Consider the following 20,089-nt stretch of genomic DNA (forward strand, 5'->3'; position numbering starts at 1 on the left):
AAAGCTTAAACAAGTCTTGCTTTACCTCCACTCATTTTGTCTTCTGTCTCTCTTTGTCCTTCAGTTGCTGAAGAAGATAAACAACATATTCACAGTCAGACTAAGATGCAAAGATCACCCACAGGAGCTGGCATTCCACTACACAGAACTTGTCACATGACATGGGACGATTCATCCAGTATCAACGTTTATAATCTATATATATGTGTAAGAAATAGACACAGGCTGTACAGTTCTTTTTCCTGATCCTTTTTGTTTGAATGAAATTGATTTCCTTACAAAACAAAAGACAAAAATCAAACAATCGAATAAAAGTGCGATCTTGGCGCCTGGCGAAATGAACAACATGTAACTAATAATGCGTACTCGTAGGTCTTCCATTTGATCTGTCGCACAGCAGTTTGTCCATTTAATGTCCTAAAAGGTTTTAGTCTGCACTTTGCCACGTTGAATGTATGCTGTCGCAGGTTCTCCCCCAAAAATATTATAATAATAAAAAATAAAAAAAGACAAAGTTTGGAAAATCTGCTGAGAAGCATCCTAGCCTGATTATCCATGTACAGTATATCATCAAATTAACCCTCCTGTCTAGATTAAAATAAGCTTTATCAAAGGTATACAAATACACTACTGTCCTCTATTGTACAATTAGATTGAGCACTGACATTTTTACTTTCTCTTTGACGTTTGTTTCTTACGGGACTAAAATGCTGTAGTAGAACACATCTTCAGGACCATGCACTTGTGATTGACAGAAAATGACATCCTATTCTCTTTCTAATGCACTACAAGAGCTTGGTCAAAAGTAGTGCACTAAATAGGGAGCAATTTGAGATGAATCCTGTTGGATAGGACAACTGTGAGGAGAATGGCAAAAAGTGAGATTTTGTCTCATTAGAAAATGAAGCTGCTTCAGTGTCACGCCTATCTAAGTCCAAGCTATTCACTCCATGTTAATGTACTGTATGATGACATTTTATAATGGTTGAACTGCAATGTTCCCGAATCAATGTATATCAATACCAGCATATGCAAGCGCTGCGTATCCCCTTTGGTAAAATGTAAGAAATGCAACACATCTTGTCCTACTGATGTCAATGTTATCACTGAAGAGAAAAGTACTTCTCGGACCACAAAAAGATTGTTCTAGATGCTTGACTGTCCTGATGAATTTGTCAAGTTCATGATGTGTCACTATGCCAGCTTATCCCTCTACTCCGCGTATCATAAGGACATGTTAGATAATGCTCTATATAGAAGATGACGTTTAAACAAATGTTCTCCGACAAAATTGTAGAAATGGGTTTTTCTTTGACTTTTTTTATTTTATTTCCCATTGGTTAGTGTGTAGTAGTTTGTTTGAGAACTCGTATGAGCCCCTCACTTTAGACCAATCATGAGTTTCATAGTGTCTTGTTTCTGTGCCTACTGCCTGTGTAGTTGTGTGGTTTGGGCATACATTTTGAGTGATTCTGTTTTTCTCTCTGTGTTCAACTTTTTTTCATCGGTGTCTGAATCTGTCATCAAAATTTTTCAGCGGCCCAACTTTTTCATTTTATGACTCTGCACACCTGTCTCTTGTATGTAGGCTAACGAGGCAGGGGTTTGCTTGGGGGAGTGGTGAATTGGGATCTGCGTCTACACTCGCATGTCCAAACTAGCCAATGCATTGCTTCATTCTAAGTAACCTTGTCTGCTTCTAATAGTGTCTAGTGAACAAGATTACATTCTAAGTGGGATGCTAATGTGGATGTAGGAACGGAGCCTGTCTTGTCCACGCAGTCACCTATCTTCATAACACCATCCTCCCCTAGCTACAGTCGATAGATGGCATCTGAGTTATTTATTGGTGTGTAGGCAGGATGAAAGCTTTAGACGCTGCCATTTTTTTAACTACCTAAATAGTTTTTTTTTGTTTACCGTTATTGATTTGACTATTTGTGTCCATCTCTCAGAAAATGAAATGATCCAAAACATTGTCCTTCCTTCCCCATACTGTGTGTAAAACTGAAGCATCTGCAAAGACTGTCTGGTATAGCCCAGTGCTGTACAGACCTGACTATAGTGAGTGCAATATGGATCAGTTATTGTGAAGAAGATTTAACTACACAAGGTTTAAGTGAGGGAGTGGGACCTGCATTAAAAAAAAAGTAAAACAAACTAAAACTAACGAATCAGTCTCCTGACTTTTGGTTTGTCATGTGTGATATTTGAAGTTGAAATGTAGCCTGAAGCACTTTTTGCAATGTATCTTGGATTACAACTGTAAGTGTCGTAACTGTACCTGCCATAAAGGACCGCTCAAATACCGATTCTGCAAAAGGAAAAACACAAACAAGCGAAGCATAACCGGAGTTGTTCAGTCTTTGGGTTGTAAACTAATAATAAAAATATTGTCTGAGAACTCGTGGTCTGGCCAGGTTACGATGGTCTGCACTGTCTGTGTATGATGCAAATTGTGTGTGTATATTTTATATATAACCCTAGGGAGATCATTGCAGTGTTCTGCACATCGTTATCCTCAAGTGCTTTCTGTAGCCTTGGTTCCCAAGATTTTACCCTAGAGTTGAAACCAATAAAGTCTCAAAGAGAGAAGTCCGTGCACTGCTTACTCATTTATCGTGGTCAACTTTTTTCATCAGGAATGGGAAGGAAACGCTCTCCAACCTTGCTTTCCAAGGTCAATGAATTGAGTTGCTAAGTGGAGAGGAAATTCAGCAACTCGGAGGCGAGTGGAAGTTGATAAACCTGCTTCTTTGTTAAAAGTGAATGTTGCCTCTTGGTTGGAGTTTTTACTCACAATCATATCCATTCTGTATCACATGGAAAGGATGGGGTCCATATATCATACTGACTGAGTCAAGACTACACCCTTGTCTGATAGAATAGTACATGTAGTTTAAAAATGCTTGTTGCCCAGCCCTACCAGTAGATTACCTGCATTCTGTAGCAGGTAATGGGCCGTTGGATGCACTGGCCCATTCACACCAGCAGAGCACGCTATGGTACTGTCACACACGATCAAATAACGGAATGAGTGAAAAACAAGCTATTGTACATTTTGGTGATATGGTTTCAGTAATTGCTTTGCCAGGACTGGCTTTTAGAAAGACTGACTTTTCTTAGAAAGAATACTGATTTATTTTTGGTGCAGATAATTTGGACAAAACCAAATCCTAATTTGGCAACTCCAAATCCCCCGTAATCTATTATTAAATAATTAGATAATTGTGGGGCAGTCTTGAAACGTCTGTCACAGATTTGGCTTGAGATGGTAACCGATGGTGACTCAAGAAACCGAGACGGTAAATTAGGAGCTCTTTCTTTATGGAGCTGTCTTGATGATCACCAGACCATTGTATTTGAATTGTCAGATCATTGCAACTAAAAGATACCCATATCAACCCCATCACGTTACACATGTGGCATGGGATATAGTAGCCTATAGGCTAAACCAATAAACCACATTTGTTCAAATTAAACTCTAATTTTGAACAAATAACCTATTTTCAAAATTAAGACTGGTAGAATAGCTTTCAAGGAAAGCCAGTGGTAGCCTACTACCACTAGGTGAGACTATTGACCACCAGATGGCATGCCAGGAGTAGCCTATCGTCCATCAAAGTTGGCTGGCAGGCAGGCAGGCAGGGTGGGAGAACCGACCAACCCAGCGCTCACAAACGATAGCACCACGGCAGAGTGAAAACGAGGCGGGGGATTGGGAATACAGAGCTAGCGTACTCGAGTCGCATACTGGAGCAGCTAAGATCACTGTAATACCTGGAGGAAAAGTTCCGCACAAAACAACCGCATTTGGCCAGTTCTTTGAAGAGAAAGAAGATACCGTTAAAAAGGTGTGTAGGCTTACGTTACATCATTCATCGCAAGACTGCAGATAGTTATTGGTTACTTCCAGAGTTACCTTGTTGTAATGCATAGTTGCAAAACGACTGGCTACTTTTGTTTCTTCGACCTCGAATTCCTTCACAGAGGGGTGCATTGGAACCTACTGTTGTGGTGCAGTAACATAACTATATTTATAAACGTGAGCTCTGTTTTGATATTTAGGCTATAACGCACACAATCATGGCGGGGGTTGTTTTGTCGTTGGGTGATATTGGGGTGCCTGTATTGTTTTGGTTGTACGGGGTTTTTCACGTGATACACTGGCTACATTTTTGTACAACGCATTGCTTTCTTAGCATAGGTAGCTTACAATTGGTAAGCAAATTATTCCTAACAGGTCTAATAGTTTGATATTAATCACATCTGTGTCAAATGTTTCTTAAAGGGATCATTTTTCCTCAGCTTTGTCTGCACCACAACTAACGTTAGTGGCTATTAGTGGCACTAGCCAGACTTTCCTGGTTTGGGAATGAGCGTTTCTGTCTAGTCGGGGTCTTTTGTTGAAATTGAATATGGATTAAACTCCTTTTGTTGTATTTCAATGGTGCTTTTCCATCTAGACTTACCACCACACCAGCGTGTCGCCAGTGTTTTATGTTAATGTTAGCTCTAGTGTTATTGTGTTTCCATTGGAGTTATGGAATAAAAGACTGGCGAGCAGAATCAACAACCTCCATCATTCAAGACTGTTGCTTTGTGAAACGGTGTTAAAGTTCACAGTTAGCCATTGTTGTGTAAATGAAAGCTGAAAAGTACCCAAGACCTTGCCTTGGCTCCAAGTCAGAGCAGGTCTGCTAGAGCCTAGTTACATGATTTTTGGTGTCCATTACTGGGCGTTACAGGAAAGCCCCATAGAAACCACCGCCATAGATTTATAAACTAACCATTTCTTGGCGATACTTTCTTCGTTTTTGATTCGGTTAAATGTCCGTTTCCAGTTGCAGGTGGTTCTACAAAAAAACAACCAAAACTCAAAGATATTAAATCCATGTTTTTGCTTTGACAAGTTGTTGAATGCAATGCTTCTTTGCACCATTTACTTATCCCCATCCACACACCAATTTACAACTACAATTGGAAAACATTTGAACAGCAGTAGGCCTATATGCACATGTTGTTGGCTACCGCACAGCCTTGGTGACATCTGTTATTCTGTTTCCAATAGAACCACTGGGACAAAGGCATGTAGAATCTCAGTGTTGTGGTTCTTGTGTGGCCAGCGATGCGCAGATGTGTGAAAATGAAAACATAGTTAATGTTCCTTACAGAATGATAATCCGTCCATCATCCTCAGACCGTAGGACAGGTCCCCCAGTTTGTCCGATCCATTTAGTGTGTGGCTGTGGATGGATGGAGAGATCGTCACAATAAGCAGATGCTTAAGATCAGGGGTGTCAAACAGATTTTGCCCCTCGGGCCGCATTCAGTCTTCAATGAGTTCCCGGAGGGCTGCACTGATCACGGGTTATATTTCATCCCCTTCAAAGTTTGGAAAAAAATGGTCTTCTAGCCATCGTTTTTCGATTTTTTGATGTTCCCTGACTGTCTAGCTTTAATTTCGGTGATTATTAGCGAGCTCTGGACACAGTCAAGAAACTGTATGAATGTATGCCTCATTGGCCGTATGTTTGACACCCCTGCTTTAGATCTTATCATGGGGCGCTTATAGATCTTATTGGTGCATAGCTTACAGGTGAACTGAACGTCAAGATAAGCATGAATAATACCCGATTTTGTGCGGTATAAAAGAGGGTAATCAACAAGTACCCTAGTATTTTGGAGCTCATTCAATAGGGTGAGACCTCCCAAAGGTGAGCCAATGCCATTTTGAACGGCATTTTTACTTGTCTGCCGTTTTGATTTTAATCAATAACAGAGCAACTAGTTGGCTTATATTGCTTAAGGACTGACTGTATTTTGTTCTTCTTAGAGCAGAGAATTTATCTGAGTTGGATTGCAATTCACTGTTTCCTGTTTCACAGCCTGCCACAGAAATTAACGACACATCAGTCGGAGTTTGCATCCCAAATAGCACCCTATTCCCTGTATACTGCACTACTTTTGACCAGGGCCCATAGGGGAAATAGGGTTCTATTTGGGATGCAGACAGAGAGACGGGGAGTCAGCCTTCAAAAACACTGTTACTCAAGCTGTCAGTTTCATTGTTTCCCAGAAGTCAGCTGTATTTACAGTTAGCTGTAGTTTAGAATGGGTTGATTTATGTGTCGGAAGTAATGCTTCGGCTCCATCACCAGAGTTTTCTTATCTGGGTTTTGAGGTTTGATTGACACCTCTTCCATAAAAGTCATCCATTGGTTCAATTAAGTTGCCATGGAAATCTCAGACCAGGAATATTACGGAGAACAACATTTTTGCAACTTTTTGTTAGAACTGTGGATTAGTTATAAGCATAATATTAACAGTCATAAGGTCTTTAGATATAATGACACTGCCTCATTGGGGAAAAGGAGCCTGATGTATAATATAACAAAAATAATGCCTTGTCCCATTCTCTGTCTACTTTAGCCAACACTTACTGTATATCACTAATGTATATCATGCAATACATTACAAGGAACAATATACCATTTGGTTACAATGTGTACAGTATGGGATGAGGCTACAGAGTGCCGAAACAAAATGAATCATCCATCTTAGGAGATGGTGGCATGAGGAAAGGGTATGTGAGCCTGTTAGGGAGTGATTGCTGTGGGTATGCAGCATCACTCGTGTTGCGGTTATCGGTATTAATGGCAGTCGCCAGTCTCCAGTCCCACCTCTTTACACCATGTGTGTCTGTCAGTAAGTAAGTCAGTCTCCCCTCTTCACACCCCTAGATGTGCTGGGGAGTGTAAGCTGAAGAGGGAGAGCTCTGGTTCCTGTGTGTGACACGAGAGGACGTGTGACAGAAGTACACATAAGGTGTCCACATTCTTCCCAGGCGGAACAGTTTGGACGTTTTGGACTTCGGGCACACAATTGTTTTCTCTGGGCCAACCGATGTTCGGGAGCCAAAGTCTACACCCCTTCTTCCATGATAAGTCAACTGTAGGGATTCTTCAATAAAGTATTTTTGTTGTCATTCAACGAGAGCTTGTTTTCATGCACATTTTGTCATTGAGAAATACTGCACCAAACATGTTAGTTAGATGTAAAATTGCGCGTCGAAGATATACTCTGCAAAAACCTCAAAATGAATAACCAATTTTTGATTCCGGGATGCTGGCCTTCATAGCAGAGATCCTGTGTCTGTGTTCTTTTGCCCATCTTAATCTTTTATCTTTATTGGCCAGTCTGAGATATGGCTTTTTCTTTACAACTCTGCCTAGAAGGCCAGCATCCCGGAGTCGCCTTTTTACTGTTGACGTTGAGACTGGTGTTTTGCGGGTGCTATTTAATGAAGCTGCCAGTTGAGGACTTGTGAGGTGTCTGTTTCTCAAACTAGACACTAATGTACTTGTCCTCTTGCTCAGTTGTGCACCGGGGCCTCCCACTCCTCTTTTTATTCTGGTTAGAGCCAGTTTGCGCTGTTCTGTGACGGGACTAGTACACAGCGTTGTACCAGATCTTCAGTTTCTTGGCAATTTCTCACATGGAATAGCCTTCATTTCTCAGAACAAGAATAGACTGACGAGTTTCAGAAGAAAGTTCTTTGTTTCTGGCCATTTTGAGCCTGTAATCGAACCCACAAATGCTCATGCTTCAGATACTCAGCTAGTCTAAAGAAGGACAGTTTTATTGCTTCTTTAATCAGGACAACAGTTTTCAGCTGTGCTAACATAATTGCAAAATGGTTTTCTAATGATCAATTATCCTTTTAAAATGATAAACTTGGATTAGCTAACACAGCGTGCCATTGGAACACAGGAGTGATGGTTGCTGATAGTGGGCACCTGTACGCGTATGTAGATATTCCATTAAAAATCAGCCGTTTCCAGCTACAATAGTCATTTACATCATCAACAATGTATACACTGTATTTCTGATCAATTTTATGTAATTGAATGGACAAAAAAAAAGTTTTTCTTTCAAAAACAAGGACATTTCTAAGTGACCCCAAAGTTTTGAACGATAGTGTATACACACTGTCAGAAGTTTACATACACTTAGGTTGGAGTCATTAAAACTCGTTTTTCAACCACTCCACAAATTTCTTGTTAACAAACTATTGTTTTGGCAAGTCGCTGTATCACAATTCCAGTGGACCAGAAGTTTACATACACTAAGTTGACTGTGCCTTTAAACAGATTGGAAAATTCCAGAAAATGACGTCATGGCTTTAGAAGCTTCTGATAGGCAAATTGACATCATTTGAGTCAATTGGAGGTGTACCTGTGGATGTATTTCAAGGCCTACCTTCAAACTCAGTGCCTCTTTGCTTGACATCATGGGAAAATCAAAAGAAATCAGCCAAGACCCCAGAAAAAATTGTAGACCTTCACAAGTCTGGTTCATCCTTGGGAGCAATTTCCAAACGCCTGAAGGTACCACGTTCATCTGTACAAACAATAGTACGCAAGTATAAACACCATGGCACCACGCAGCCATCGTACCACTCAGGAAGGAGATGCGTTCTGTCTCCTAGAGATGAACGTATGTAAATCATTCTTAGAACAACAGCAAAGGCCATTGTGAAGATGCTGGAGGAAACAGGTACAAAAGTATCTATATCCACAGTAAAAGGGTCCTATATCGACATAACCTGAAAGGTCGCTCAGCAAGGAAGAAGCCACGGCTCCAAAACCACCATAAAAAAGCCAGACTACGGTTTGCAACTGCACATGGGGAGAAAAATAGTACTTTTTGGAGAAATGTCCTCTGGTCTGATGGAGAAAAAAAAATAGAACTGTTTGGCCATAGTGAACATTGTAATGTTTGGAGGAAAAAGGAGGAGGCTTGCAAGCCGAAGAACACCATCCCAACCGTGAAGCATGGGGGTGGCAGCATCATGTTGTGGGGGTGCTTTGCTGTAGGAGGGACGGGTGCACTTCACAAAATAAATGGCATCATGAGCCAGGAAAATTATGTGGATATATTGAAGCAACTTCTCAAGACATCAGTCAGGAAGTTAAAGCTTGGTCGCAAATGAGTCTTCCAAATGGACAATGACCCCAAGCATACTTCCAAAGTTGTGGCAAAATGGCTTAAGGACAATAAAGTCAAGGTATTGGAGTGGCCATCACAAAGCCCTGATCTCAATCCTATAGAAAATTTGTGGACAGAACTGAAAAAGCGTGTGCGAGCAAGGAGGCCTACAAACCTGACTCCGTTACACCAGCTCTGTCAGGAGGAATGTGCCAAATTCCAACTTATTGTGGGAAGCTTGTGGAAGGCTACCGAAAACCTTTGACCCAAGTTAAACAATTTGAAGGCTATTACACTCAATTAGTATTTGGTAGATGTAAACTGCTGACCCACTGGGAATGTGACGAAAGAAATAAAAGCTGAAATAAATCATTCTTTCTACTATTTTTCTGACATTTCATATTCTTAAAATAAAGTGATGATCCTAACTGACCTAAAACAGGGAATTTTTACTAGGACTAAATGTCAGGAATTGTGAAAAACTGAGTTTAAATGTATTTGGCTAAGGTGTATGTAAACTTCCGACTTCAACTGTACATGGCCATTAAGGCCAGATCATTCTTCAAGATGTTCAAACGTTCATAGATGACCAGCAGGGTCAAATAGAAATCACAGTGGTTGTTGAGGGTGCAAAAGGTCAGCACCTCAGGAGTAAATGTCAGTTGGCTTTTCATAGCCGAGCATTCAGAGGTCAAAACAGCAGGTGCGGTAGAGAGAGGGAGAGAGAGGCTGGAAAACAGCAGGTCCGGGACAAGATATCACGTCTGGAGAATAGGTCAGGGTTCCATAGCCGCAGCCTGTTGCTCAGGTGGCTGAGGTCCTGTGCATAGTTATATGGATTGTTAAACTTTGAAATCAATGGTTTTTGTTTGGCATGCATTTTAAAGTGAAAAAATACTTCTGTTAAGTTTTTCCGTTAATGTGGAATTGCTCTGTAGTAGATCATCCTGATTGGTGTACAGTCGCCGCTCTGTGATAGCCTATTCTCTGTCACTCACACTCTTTCCCAGACCACTGTAACTACCAGATATCTATTCCTGGTGGGAGGCTGTTGTGTGTGTCCTCTGCCACCGTGGCTAAATGTGTGCGTTCATATCCCTTTACATACGAGGGACCATCCTCTATATAGATACAGCATAGACTCACGCCTCAGAAAAGCACCTGCTTTTTCCTGCCTCTTCGGGATGTCAGACAGACTGCAGCGGATGCTATTTAAAGGAGCATAAAGATAATCTGACACGAGGGAGTTATGGATGGAAGCTACTCTGGCAGGGGAGCCCCTGAACCGTGCGTTGATGTTGATGGGTATTTCTAGGTGATATGTCAGGGGATTTTCAATGTCAGATACTGTAGATCACTGACAGTGCTTCAAAACCAGAGGTAGACCCAGTTCCCAGTCAAAAAAACAAGGGGAGGAGGGTCTTGGCTGTCACTAGATGCAGTAAAATGTGAATGAAGTAAGGGATTTTGTGTCATCTGAGAAACCGAAGGAAATAGCTAGCTCCAGTCAGAGCCTTAAATATTCCAAATAAGGCTGTGGTGCCAGCAGGCTACTGTTTTTGCTATATTTATAGTAGACCTATATTAGTAATACTATATGCAACTCTGGCCATTTTAGGCTTTATTTAGGACAAGTGTTTCTCTCTGCCATTGTCATCTGATCACAAGAAGGCTCTGTATGTCTGTGGGTTCGGGTGATTGGGGTCATGCTGGCCTCACCTGTGTTCCTTTGAGGTTAGTTGAGGTTTCCGCTGTGGATTTCCTATCCAGTCATATCTGTAACCGCAACCATCTCTTTCTGATCCTGTGGGTTTAAAGCTGGTTTTGAAAATGAGTGAATTGGCACCTGTATGATCTTCACTTACTGAAAATAGCTTGTGACATCATGCTAGTGTTGTCTGAGAGAGACTTGTGGGAAGCTGTCCGTAATAAAGTAGGATTTAAAGGCGATTGTTGTTGTGGTGAGTAGTAGTGTCTGTTTGAGATGGATTGCATTAAAGGTTAAATCCCATTCAGACAGAGGGCTGTAAAGTACCGTCTTTATGCAGGGTCAGGGTGATCGGTAGGGGGTAGAAATGAAGTCCTTAGCCTGTGATGAAAGAAGGTACCAACCTTGGGGAACAATAATAGTCTTTGGTAGGTTCAAGTTTGAACTTGATTTGTCCCAGAGGTCAATTGGCTTTGGTTTAGCATAAAACCGCTAAATAATGCCATCAAAAATGAAACCTAAACTGAAACCTTCCTATTTTCTTCTCCCTGCAGTCTAGATGATCCCCAGTGAGAGATGTGGATACCCCCAGCCCTCCAATGCTGAGCACCAATAGAGGTCAAAGGTCGACAAGGTTAGAAGGGGTCAACACCACCATGGCTGACAGAGATGGGCATGGCGGCGGGGTGGATGTGCCCACCATCGCACCAGGCCAGGTGTACGTGGAGGTGGAGTACGACTATGAGTACACGGCCAAGGACAAGCTGATCTCCATCAGGCAGGGGGAGTGCTACATGCTGGTCAGGAAGACCAACGAGGACTGGTGGCAGGTGAGGAAGGAGGAGGGGATGAAAGCCTTCTATGTCCCAGCACAGTACGTCAGGGAAGTGCGCCGGGCGCTCATGCCCCCTCAGAAGCCTCTCGTGTCGTGCGGGATTGGTGGGATGAGTGGGGCGGTCCGTGTGAAGCCTACAGTTCTGGATATATGCAGAGCGTCCAATGAGAACCTCAACAACAGGCCGCCTCAGGAGATGTCTAGTTTTGGGCGTCCGTCGCCCTCCTCCACGCCGTCGCTCTTTCCGGTGCACGTCACCCCGCCCGCTCTGCCCAAGGACGCCAACCAGAACCCGGGCAGCCCGCGGCACAGCAAGCCCCCTGGTGTAGCCGAGCTGGTGCTCCTACACAACAACAATAACCATCACCACAGCAACAACTCCACATTACCACGGATGCGGGCAGACTCTCCACCCCCCAGGGCCCCTTACAACGACCATACAAACCACCAGGGAAGTGATGATACAGACCAGACCCCCTCCTCTTCTGGCGACTCCCCGGGGGAGGGGTCGGAGACGCTCCGGAACGACTCGGAGTCTGGAGACGACCTAAGTAGCAGCTCTGCTGAACACATGCAGGTAAGAGACAGTATGATGAACATACTGTTGTTAAATGGGAACCGACACACCCATGATTATTACAGCCCTTCCAGCATCCTCTTTTCTCCCTTGCTCTCTTTTTCATCCATGTCCCTGGCTAGCTTGCTCCTTTCTCCTCTCTCTCTCCCTCCTGTCAGATTAGATTTTGATTGATTGAGGGTCTCTCCTCCACTGTCTCCTACGGAGCTGCCTTCATTCATCAGCCCCCATGCACAATGCTGTTTTATTCCACCCCATTGCCTTGAATACTCTTGGCCTCCTTTGCCAGATCTGACAAGAGCAGCAACAGTTGCTGCAGGTGCTTATTAATTAAGGTGGAGGGTAGATGCTCCTCTGTACGTGTTGGGCCATTTAAAGACTAAATGGGGTGTTCACAGCACCACTGTTAAATCTGAAGGTCCTGTAATTGAGTGTGGTTGTCGGACCTACACGGGACACACACTGGAGTGATATGCTGATCCATGAAGCAGGTGTCTGGTTTTGGATGTAGTTGCCTATGAGGGCAACTTCAACAGTGGAATATAGTGCTGATGAGTTTGGAGCCTAAACTTTCCTTTGTACCAACAGGTCTCTCTCTTTCAGCAAGAGGGTAGAATGGCTCTGGGAGCCTCCAAGTCTAGAGCAGAGGGCCATGGGAGTCTCAGTTGAGTGTCCACCTCAGCAACAGCATGTGTATAACTCACAGACCTCACCAAGGTTGATCATGTAGGACTCCTCCATTATGACTCATTATCATCATCAGACGTCATCAGGAGAGGCCCGGATCATTCGGTCTGTCTCTGTCTGAGGTGTAAATTAATGAATAAAATGACAAGAGGAGTCCCTCCTGTGAAGGAGGTGGTGGTCTACAGAAGGAGCAGATGGATTTGGGAGCATTTGGTGGGTTCTTTATAAATTCAGGCTGTGGGTAGATTATGTGAAGGTTCTTTGTCGAGAAGGAGGCAGAAGGCGGCTGAGGAACAAAGAGAGGGTCTGGGCTTGAATAGAAACTAGGTCATATCAGCTGAGGATCAGTCTTCTCTGCTCTGTCGCCCCACTGTGTGTGTGTGTGTGTGTGTGTGCGCGAAAAGAGTGAAAGCCATGTGCTAGGGGTTAGAGGAGAGAGAATGGAACCAATGGTTTGCAGACCATGACAACAAGATTTGAATGTTTTTTGTTGTTGTAAAACAATGATGAAATCCCAACCAGCTGCATGCAAAATTATGTTCTGTCTAATTCACCAGAATTAATTTCATGCTTGTCAAATTGGTGACCATAATCATAAACATTTTCCCCGGTCATTTACATGTTACTTGTGCATCAAGGGGTTTTTGTCATAATTCTTTTGACAGATTGTAGTGGGTAGTGGCAACTGAGCGTATGCCTAGCCCACGGCAAATTGGCTCTGCCAGTGAACCGCAGAGCTCGCTCACTGTCTGGTCAGGTGAAACCCGCTCCATGTCATTTCGTGGCCAGTTGCCATGCAGGTGATTGGCCATGCAGTGCAACCAACCAACACTTTCAATTCCTGTGTCATTGCAGGGTTACAGCAAAGAAGTGTGTATGCGAAGCAAAGCACTTTGAGCTGAGACATTTACTAGAAGCCTCTTTTCCTGTTTTCCTCTTTTTCTATCCACCCCTTCCTTCCCTCTACTCCCTTGCCAGTATCCCCTCCTTCCCTCTCCTCTCCTCCCTTGCCTGTATCCCCTCTTTCCCTCTCCTCCCTTGCCTGTATACCTTCCTTCCCTCTACCCCACTTGCCTTTATCCTTCTCCCTCCATAGGACAGAGAATCAGGGAATGTGTGTGAGGATTTGTCAGTGACAAGCTAGCCTGAGCCTGTGCCAGTGCCAGCTCGTCTCCCTAGCCTAAATTGATTTGATCAGATCAGTGAAGGATAGTAAACCTCTGTGTGTTACCATATTCTCCCTACCCTAATTCCCTTCTCTGTAGGGCTCTGTTAGGCCAGTAGTAGCTATAGGATCAGGTGGCCCACATTTCTCTGGTTGATACACAGCTTTGGTCCGATGGGTTCGTTGGCAATGTCACCCCTGAATCCCATTTAGATTCCGCCAACAACCCCCCCCCCCCCCCCCCCCCCCTTACCCCTTCCTTGCTCTTCTAAAAGCACAGCTCCTATGCTCTTAAATGATTGTCAAAATAAACCTCTTTCCTTACTGCTCAAGACCCTGACTGGCATCCGTACGGAGTGGTATTTCAGTTCTTTAAAGGACATGATGTGGGCCACCCTGTACTGCGGCCAAGCTGTACCATTTTTAAAGCTTGTTATTTTTCACTTGTCCATACTAGGTTATTTTTGTAGCACATTGTGTGTCATGTGTATCATATACGAGACCCAATAAACATCATATATCACTATCTGTAGACAGCCTAGTGGTTAAGAGCGTTGGGCCAGTAACGAAAGATCGCTGGTTCAAATTCCCGAGCCGGCAAAACTGCCTTTCTGCCCTTGAGTAAGGCAGTTGGCAGAGGGGTTGGTGTTGGTTCAGAGGGGTTGGTGTTGGTTCAGAGGGGTTGGTGTTGGTTCAGAGGGGTTGGTGTTGGTTCAGAGGGGTTGGTGTTGGTTCCGAGGGGTTGGTGTTGGTTCCGAGGGGTTGGGGTTGGTTCCGAGGGGTTGGGGTTGGTTCAGAGGGGTTGAGTTAAATGTTAAATTAGGTTGAAAGCATTTAGTTGTGCAACTGACTAGATATCTCCTTTTTGTTCTCTCTAGGTATGTGAGGGTTGTCATTCTCTCTCTTCCTTCCCCTCCCCCCCAATGTGTCATTGAGTAGAGAGAGAATGAGGTAGACATTGCTTCATGGCGTTGTTGTTTGTCTGTGGCTTTGCCTTCTGGTGCCAGCCAGGCAGTGGAACTTGTTGGCTGCTTGCCTTGCTCTGCCTGAGACAACCCCCACGCTTTTCTGCCCATCAGACAAAACAATCTCTGAGAGGTGTGAGCGTATGTACGATGGCGAAATTTTACTCTGTAGCCCAGCATTCTTGATTGGACTATTCTGCAAGATGCTCTTTGGTTCCCAAATTTGTGATTGTATAAATCTAATTATAACAACACATAACTCTGCGATGCTTTAGGCTACAAACAAGTGGTCAAATGCCAGAGGAAGACTCGACTCTGCACATGGGGATATCTTTGACCTTCTAATGTCGAGGAGTCTTAAAACTTTTTTTTACTGTAATAAAAAAAGGGGTTGGTGTGAATGGGAAAAGGGGGGCCCTGGGAATTGTTTTTGGGGAACCGCTGCTCTAATATAGAAGCCATACCCCTGCCATGTGCACCACCATGTGTAGCTAATGCAGGGATAGTAAAGGGACCATATTGAGAAGCATGTCTATTAGCCCTGAAAATAACCACATATCGCATGTCTTTATGACAGCAACTCCCAATGGAAGGGGCACCATCACTTTGTTGTCTATCGTATATCCTCGACTTCCAGGCTTTGCTCAGCAACACAAATGGTGTATATGACATAACTTGAATGAAACTGTATACAGGAGTAAGTCTGTGGAAAAGGAACAACTGGTCTGAGTTGTCCCAAGGTCAGATCTATGAATTTCCACCTGCCTTTACGTATGCTGTGTTAATCTGCTAGCGGCACTCTCATCTGATCTGGGTGCTTCCCAAGTGGCACACCATTCCCAGGGATCCCAGGGATGCACCCAGATCAGATCAGATGAACACAGCATATATACTGTATGTAGTGCACTGTGTTTGACCAGAACACTATGTGTGCACTACATAGGGAATAGGGTGCATTTCTGAGACCGAAGGCCAGACAGACATGGTTGTTTCAAGTAATCGATATCAGTAGTACTATAAAAAACGAAATGTAGAACAAAAACACACAAATTAGAAATAAGAAGAACACGAGATCGTAATTTAGCTATATACAGTGCGTTTGGAAAGTATTCAGACCCCTCGACTTTTTCCACATTTTGTTATGTTACAGCCTTATTCTAAAATGTATTAAATATTTTTTCCCCCTCATCAATCTACACACAATACCTCATAATGACAAAGCGAAAACAGGATTTTATACATTTTTGTAAATTTATTGCAATAAAAACTGAAATACCTTTTATTTACATAAGTATTCAGTCCTTTTTCTATGAGACTTGAAATTGAGGTCAGGTGCATCCGGTTTCCATTGACCATCCTTGAGAGAATGCCAAGAGTGTGCAAAGCCGTCAAGGCAAAGGGTAACTACTTTGAAGAATCTGAAATATAAAATATATTTTGTTTTAGCACTTTTTTTGGTTACTACATGATTCCGTATGTGTTATTTCATAGTTTTGATGTCTTCACTATTATTCTACAATGTAGAAAATAGTAAAACATAAAGAAAAACCCTTGAATGAGTAGGTGTGTCCAAACTTTTGACTGGTACTGTATATATCATTCTTTTTTGAGGGGACGCACAAAACAATTTAGGCAACTGGGATCTTGATCCAGGAGGGGATTGAATGTCTGCTGTAACCCAGAAGCTTGATGTTGACATATAGCCACTTAGCTAGCAAGTTAGCAAACCAAATGCATAGCTGGAGACCTGAGCTGCATATCATTTATTGGACACATCTTAGATTTCTTATAGTTATACTTAACTTCTAGTTATAAGCAGTGGCGTAGCACGCACCCAGGCAGCCCCAACAAGGTATTGAAAATAATTTTGAAATACCCCATAAACGGTGTATCGTCCAAGCCTTGTCTTAGTGGTCTGGGATGATGGAGTTGTGTGCCATAACCAGCCTTTCAAAGCACTTCATGATTTACAGATGTGAGTCCTACAGGGTGGTAGTCATTGTGGCAGGTAGCCTTCGAGTTCTTGTGAACAAGTATGATGGTGGTCAGCTTGAGACATGTGGGGATTACAGACTGGGAGAGAAAATGACCGTGAATATACCTGCCAGCTGTTCTGCCCATTCTCTGAGAACTCGCCCTTGAATACCGTCTGGCCCTGTGGCCTTGCGAGTGTTGACCTGATTTAAAAACCTTACTCACGTCAACCTCGGAGAGCGAGATCACCCAGTCCCCTGGGTCGGCGGGAGTCCTCATGCATGGCTCTGTTGTTTTTGTCGAACTGTGCATAAAATGCATTGAGTTCGTCTGGTAGGGAGGCATTGTTGGGCAGATCACGGTTTGGGTCTTCATTTGTAATCCGTAATGGACTGTAGCCCTGCCACATGCAACGGGCGTCAGAGCCTCTGTAATAGGATTCCACGTTGTTCCTATATTGTCCTTTTGCTTGTTTAAAGGCTCTGCAGAGGTCGTAGTGGGACTTCTTGTACTTGTTTGTAGCCGTAGCATCGGTGTTGGCTGCGATAGCCCTGTGTGCTGTAGCCCTGTCCTTTAGTTTAGTGCCAACATTGGTGTTAATCCAGGGCTTTTGATTGGGGAAGCAGCAAACCTTCACTAATGACGCCGGTGACGGAGGTGGTTAGCTCGCCGACGCTATCGATGGAGTCCCAGAACACATTCCAGTTGTCTCTAGCAAAGCAGTCCTGTAGCATAGCCTACGGAGGACGCTAGAGCTCGCACACCATTTGCTGTACCACTCTCTCGATTTACCTGAATTCAATGTCCTGTCCGCTCGGTGAATGGAGACTCCATAGAGTTAGATAGCCATGTGGAGTATCTTGTCCGAAAGCCATGTTTCAGAAAGGCAGGGAATATTGAAATTACGAGAGTCCCATTGATAGCAATTATCAAGTGACTTTACCTTCAATAAACGAACATTGGCCAATAGAATGAAGGGAAGAGATGGCTGGTTTTCCCTTCGACATTCATCTTGCAAGGACTCCCCTTCTCCTGCCACTTTTTCGCTGGTGTTTCCTCTTGGGGACCCTGAAACTTGGGTCGGAATTAACTTTGGTCAACTCGGCATAACCGCTCATACAAAAGGGACTCACCTTTCAGCCAGGTAAATGTCTATGGCAACGAATTTTTCAAAACTAACCTACTACGGGGCAGGCTAACTCACGGTTAACTCCACTTACCCTGAATGAAATTACTCAGCCGTGAGTTGAGGACCAATGAAATCAGATTCCCTCCCTCTCGCAAAGATTACATCATTATCCCCTTCATTTGAGGAAGACGACTGATTCAGTATTAATCAAATCAAAATGTTTATGTTAAAATGTGTCACATTACACATTTAGTAATGAAAGAATGCATTTTAAACTTCACGCAATATGACAATTCTGTATGAATAATATCAACAGGAGTGAGAAAAAAGGTGCTTGTGCATTGATAAACACATCAAAGCATACCAAAGATGGCATTAACGATAAGTAATAAAATAAAGATGGCACTTCTAAAAGCCTATTTCACTTCATAGCCTGCTTTCATTATGATTTTAAATCTAATTGTATTGTAGTGCAGTAATACCTAACTATACAAAACAATACACACAAATCCCCCCCAAAAAAGGAATTAAGAAATATATACATTTTAGAATGAGCAATGTCACCCGAGTCCGGAATATATATGTATATGATGATGTGTATAGACATTATGGACAGTATAGAAAAGGTGTGTACAGTAGTAGTTATATAGGATGAGCCTTTACTAGAATACAGTATAGTATATACACTGACTTTACAAAACATTAGGAACACCTTCCTAATATTGAGTTGTACCTCCCTTTTGCCCTCAGAATGGACTACAAGGTGTCAAAAGCGTTCCACAGGGATGCCGGCCCATGTTGACTTCAATGCTTCCAACAGTTGTCAAGTTGGCTGGAAGTCCTTTGGGTGGTGGACTATTCTTGATACACATGGGAAACTTTTGAGTATGTGAAACCCAGCAGCGTTGCAGTTCTTGACACACTCAAACTGGTGCGCCTGGAACCTACTACCATACCCCGTTCAATGGCACTTAAATCTTTTGTCTTGCCCATTCACCCTCTGAATGGCACACATACACAATCCATGTCTCAATTGTCTCGAGGATTTAAAAATCCTCCCTGTCATCTACACTGATTTGAAATGGATTTAACAGGTGACATCAATAAGGGATCATAGACTGACCAGGTGAATCCAGGGGAAAGATATGTCATGGAAAGAGCAGTTCTTCCTAATGTTTTGTACACTGAGTACATATGATCTGGGTAAAACAGTATGTACATAGGGCAGGAGTCTTGAAGGTGCAGGGTTGAGTACCAGATGGTAACTGGCTAGTAACTGTGATAAAGTTCAGAGCAGGGTACAGGGCTTAAGCCAGTTAGTGGTGACTATTTAACAGTCTGATGGTCTGGAAGAAGCTGTTTTTCAGTCTCTCGGTCCCTACTTTGATGCACCTGTACTGTGTCCGCCTTCTAGATGGGAACGGGGTGAACAGGCCATGGATCGGGTAGCTGAGGTCCTTGATGATCTTCTTGGCCTCCCTCTGACAACAGGTGCTGTAGATGTCCTGGAGGTTAGATAGTGTTCCCCCGTTGATGCGTTTGGCTGACCACACCACCCTCTGTAGAGCCCTGCGGTTGCGGACGGTGCACAACAGGCCTACTGTTGTGTCTTCTGCAAACCATATGATTGAGTTAGAGACCTGCATGGCCACGCAGTCATGGATGAACAGGGAGTACAGGCGGGGGCTGAGCACGCGCCCTTGTGGGGCCCCCGTGTTGAGGATCAGCATAGCAGAGGTGCTGTTGCCTCCCTTGACCACCTGGGGTCGGCCCGTCAGGAAGTCCAAGACCCAGTTGCACAGGGCAGGTTCAGACCAAGGGCCCCAAGCTTGGAGGGCACATTGGTGTTCAAGGCTGAGCTGTAGTTGATGTACAGCATTCTTACATAGGTATTCCTCTAGTCCAGATGGGATAGGGCAGTGTGCAGTGCGATGGCAATTGTGAATCCATGAATGACTGGATAGAGAAACGTTACAACAATGTCATGTCATTAAAAATGTATGCACTCTACTGTAAGTTGCTCTGGATAAGAGCGTCTGCTAAATGACTAAAATGTAA

General features: G+C 43.4%; 2 protein-coding genes across 4 annotated transcripts in view; both read left to right on the plus strand.

The window, feature by feature from the left end:
- The window catches only part of LOC120027834 (kinesin-1 heavy chain-like), a 31,263-nt gene extending 28,668 nt beyond the window's left edge, over positions 1 to 2,595 (plus strand). The window contains exon 25 of the mRNA XM_038972891.1: positions 65 to 2,595. The gene's annotated coding sequence lies outside the window, so the exon portion shown is untranslated. The remainder of the gene's footprint in view (positions 1 to 64) is intronic.
- A 1,105-nt stretch (positions 2,596 to 3,700) lies between these two features.
- LOC120027756 (rho GTPase-activating protein 12-like) overlaps positions 3,701 to 20,089 on the plus strand; it is an 88,400-nt gene continuing 72,011 nt past the window's right edge. Inside the window, exons 1-2 of one of the 3 annotated variants that reach the window (XM_038972773.1) lie at positions 3,701 to 3,854; positions 11,254 to 12,111. In XM_038972773.1, coding sequence (XP_038828701.1) covers positions 11,299 to 12,111 — 813 coding nt within the window. In that variant the 5' untranslated portion in view covers positions 3,701 to 3,854; positions 11,254 to 11,298. The remainder of the gene's footprint in view (positions 3,855 to 11,253; positions 12,112 to 20,089) is intronic. The other 2 variants (XM_038972771.1, XM_038972772.1) reach the window with 2 other exon arrangements.

Source organism: Salvelinus namaycush, chromosome 33 (genome assembly GCF_016432855.1).
Source record: "Salvelinus namaycush isolate Seneca chromosome 33, SaNama_1.0, whole genome shotgun sequence".
NCBI classification, from domain to species: Eukaryota; Metazoa; Chordata; class Actinopteri; order Salmoniformes; family Salmonidae; genus Salvelinus; species Salvelinus namaycush.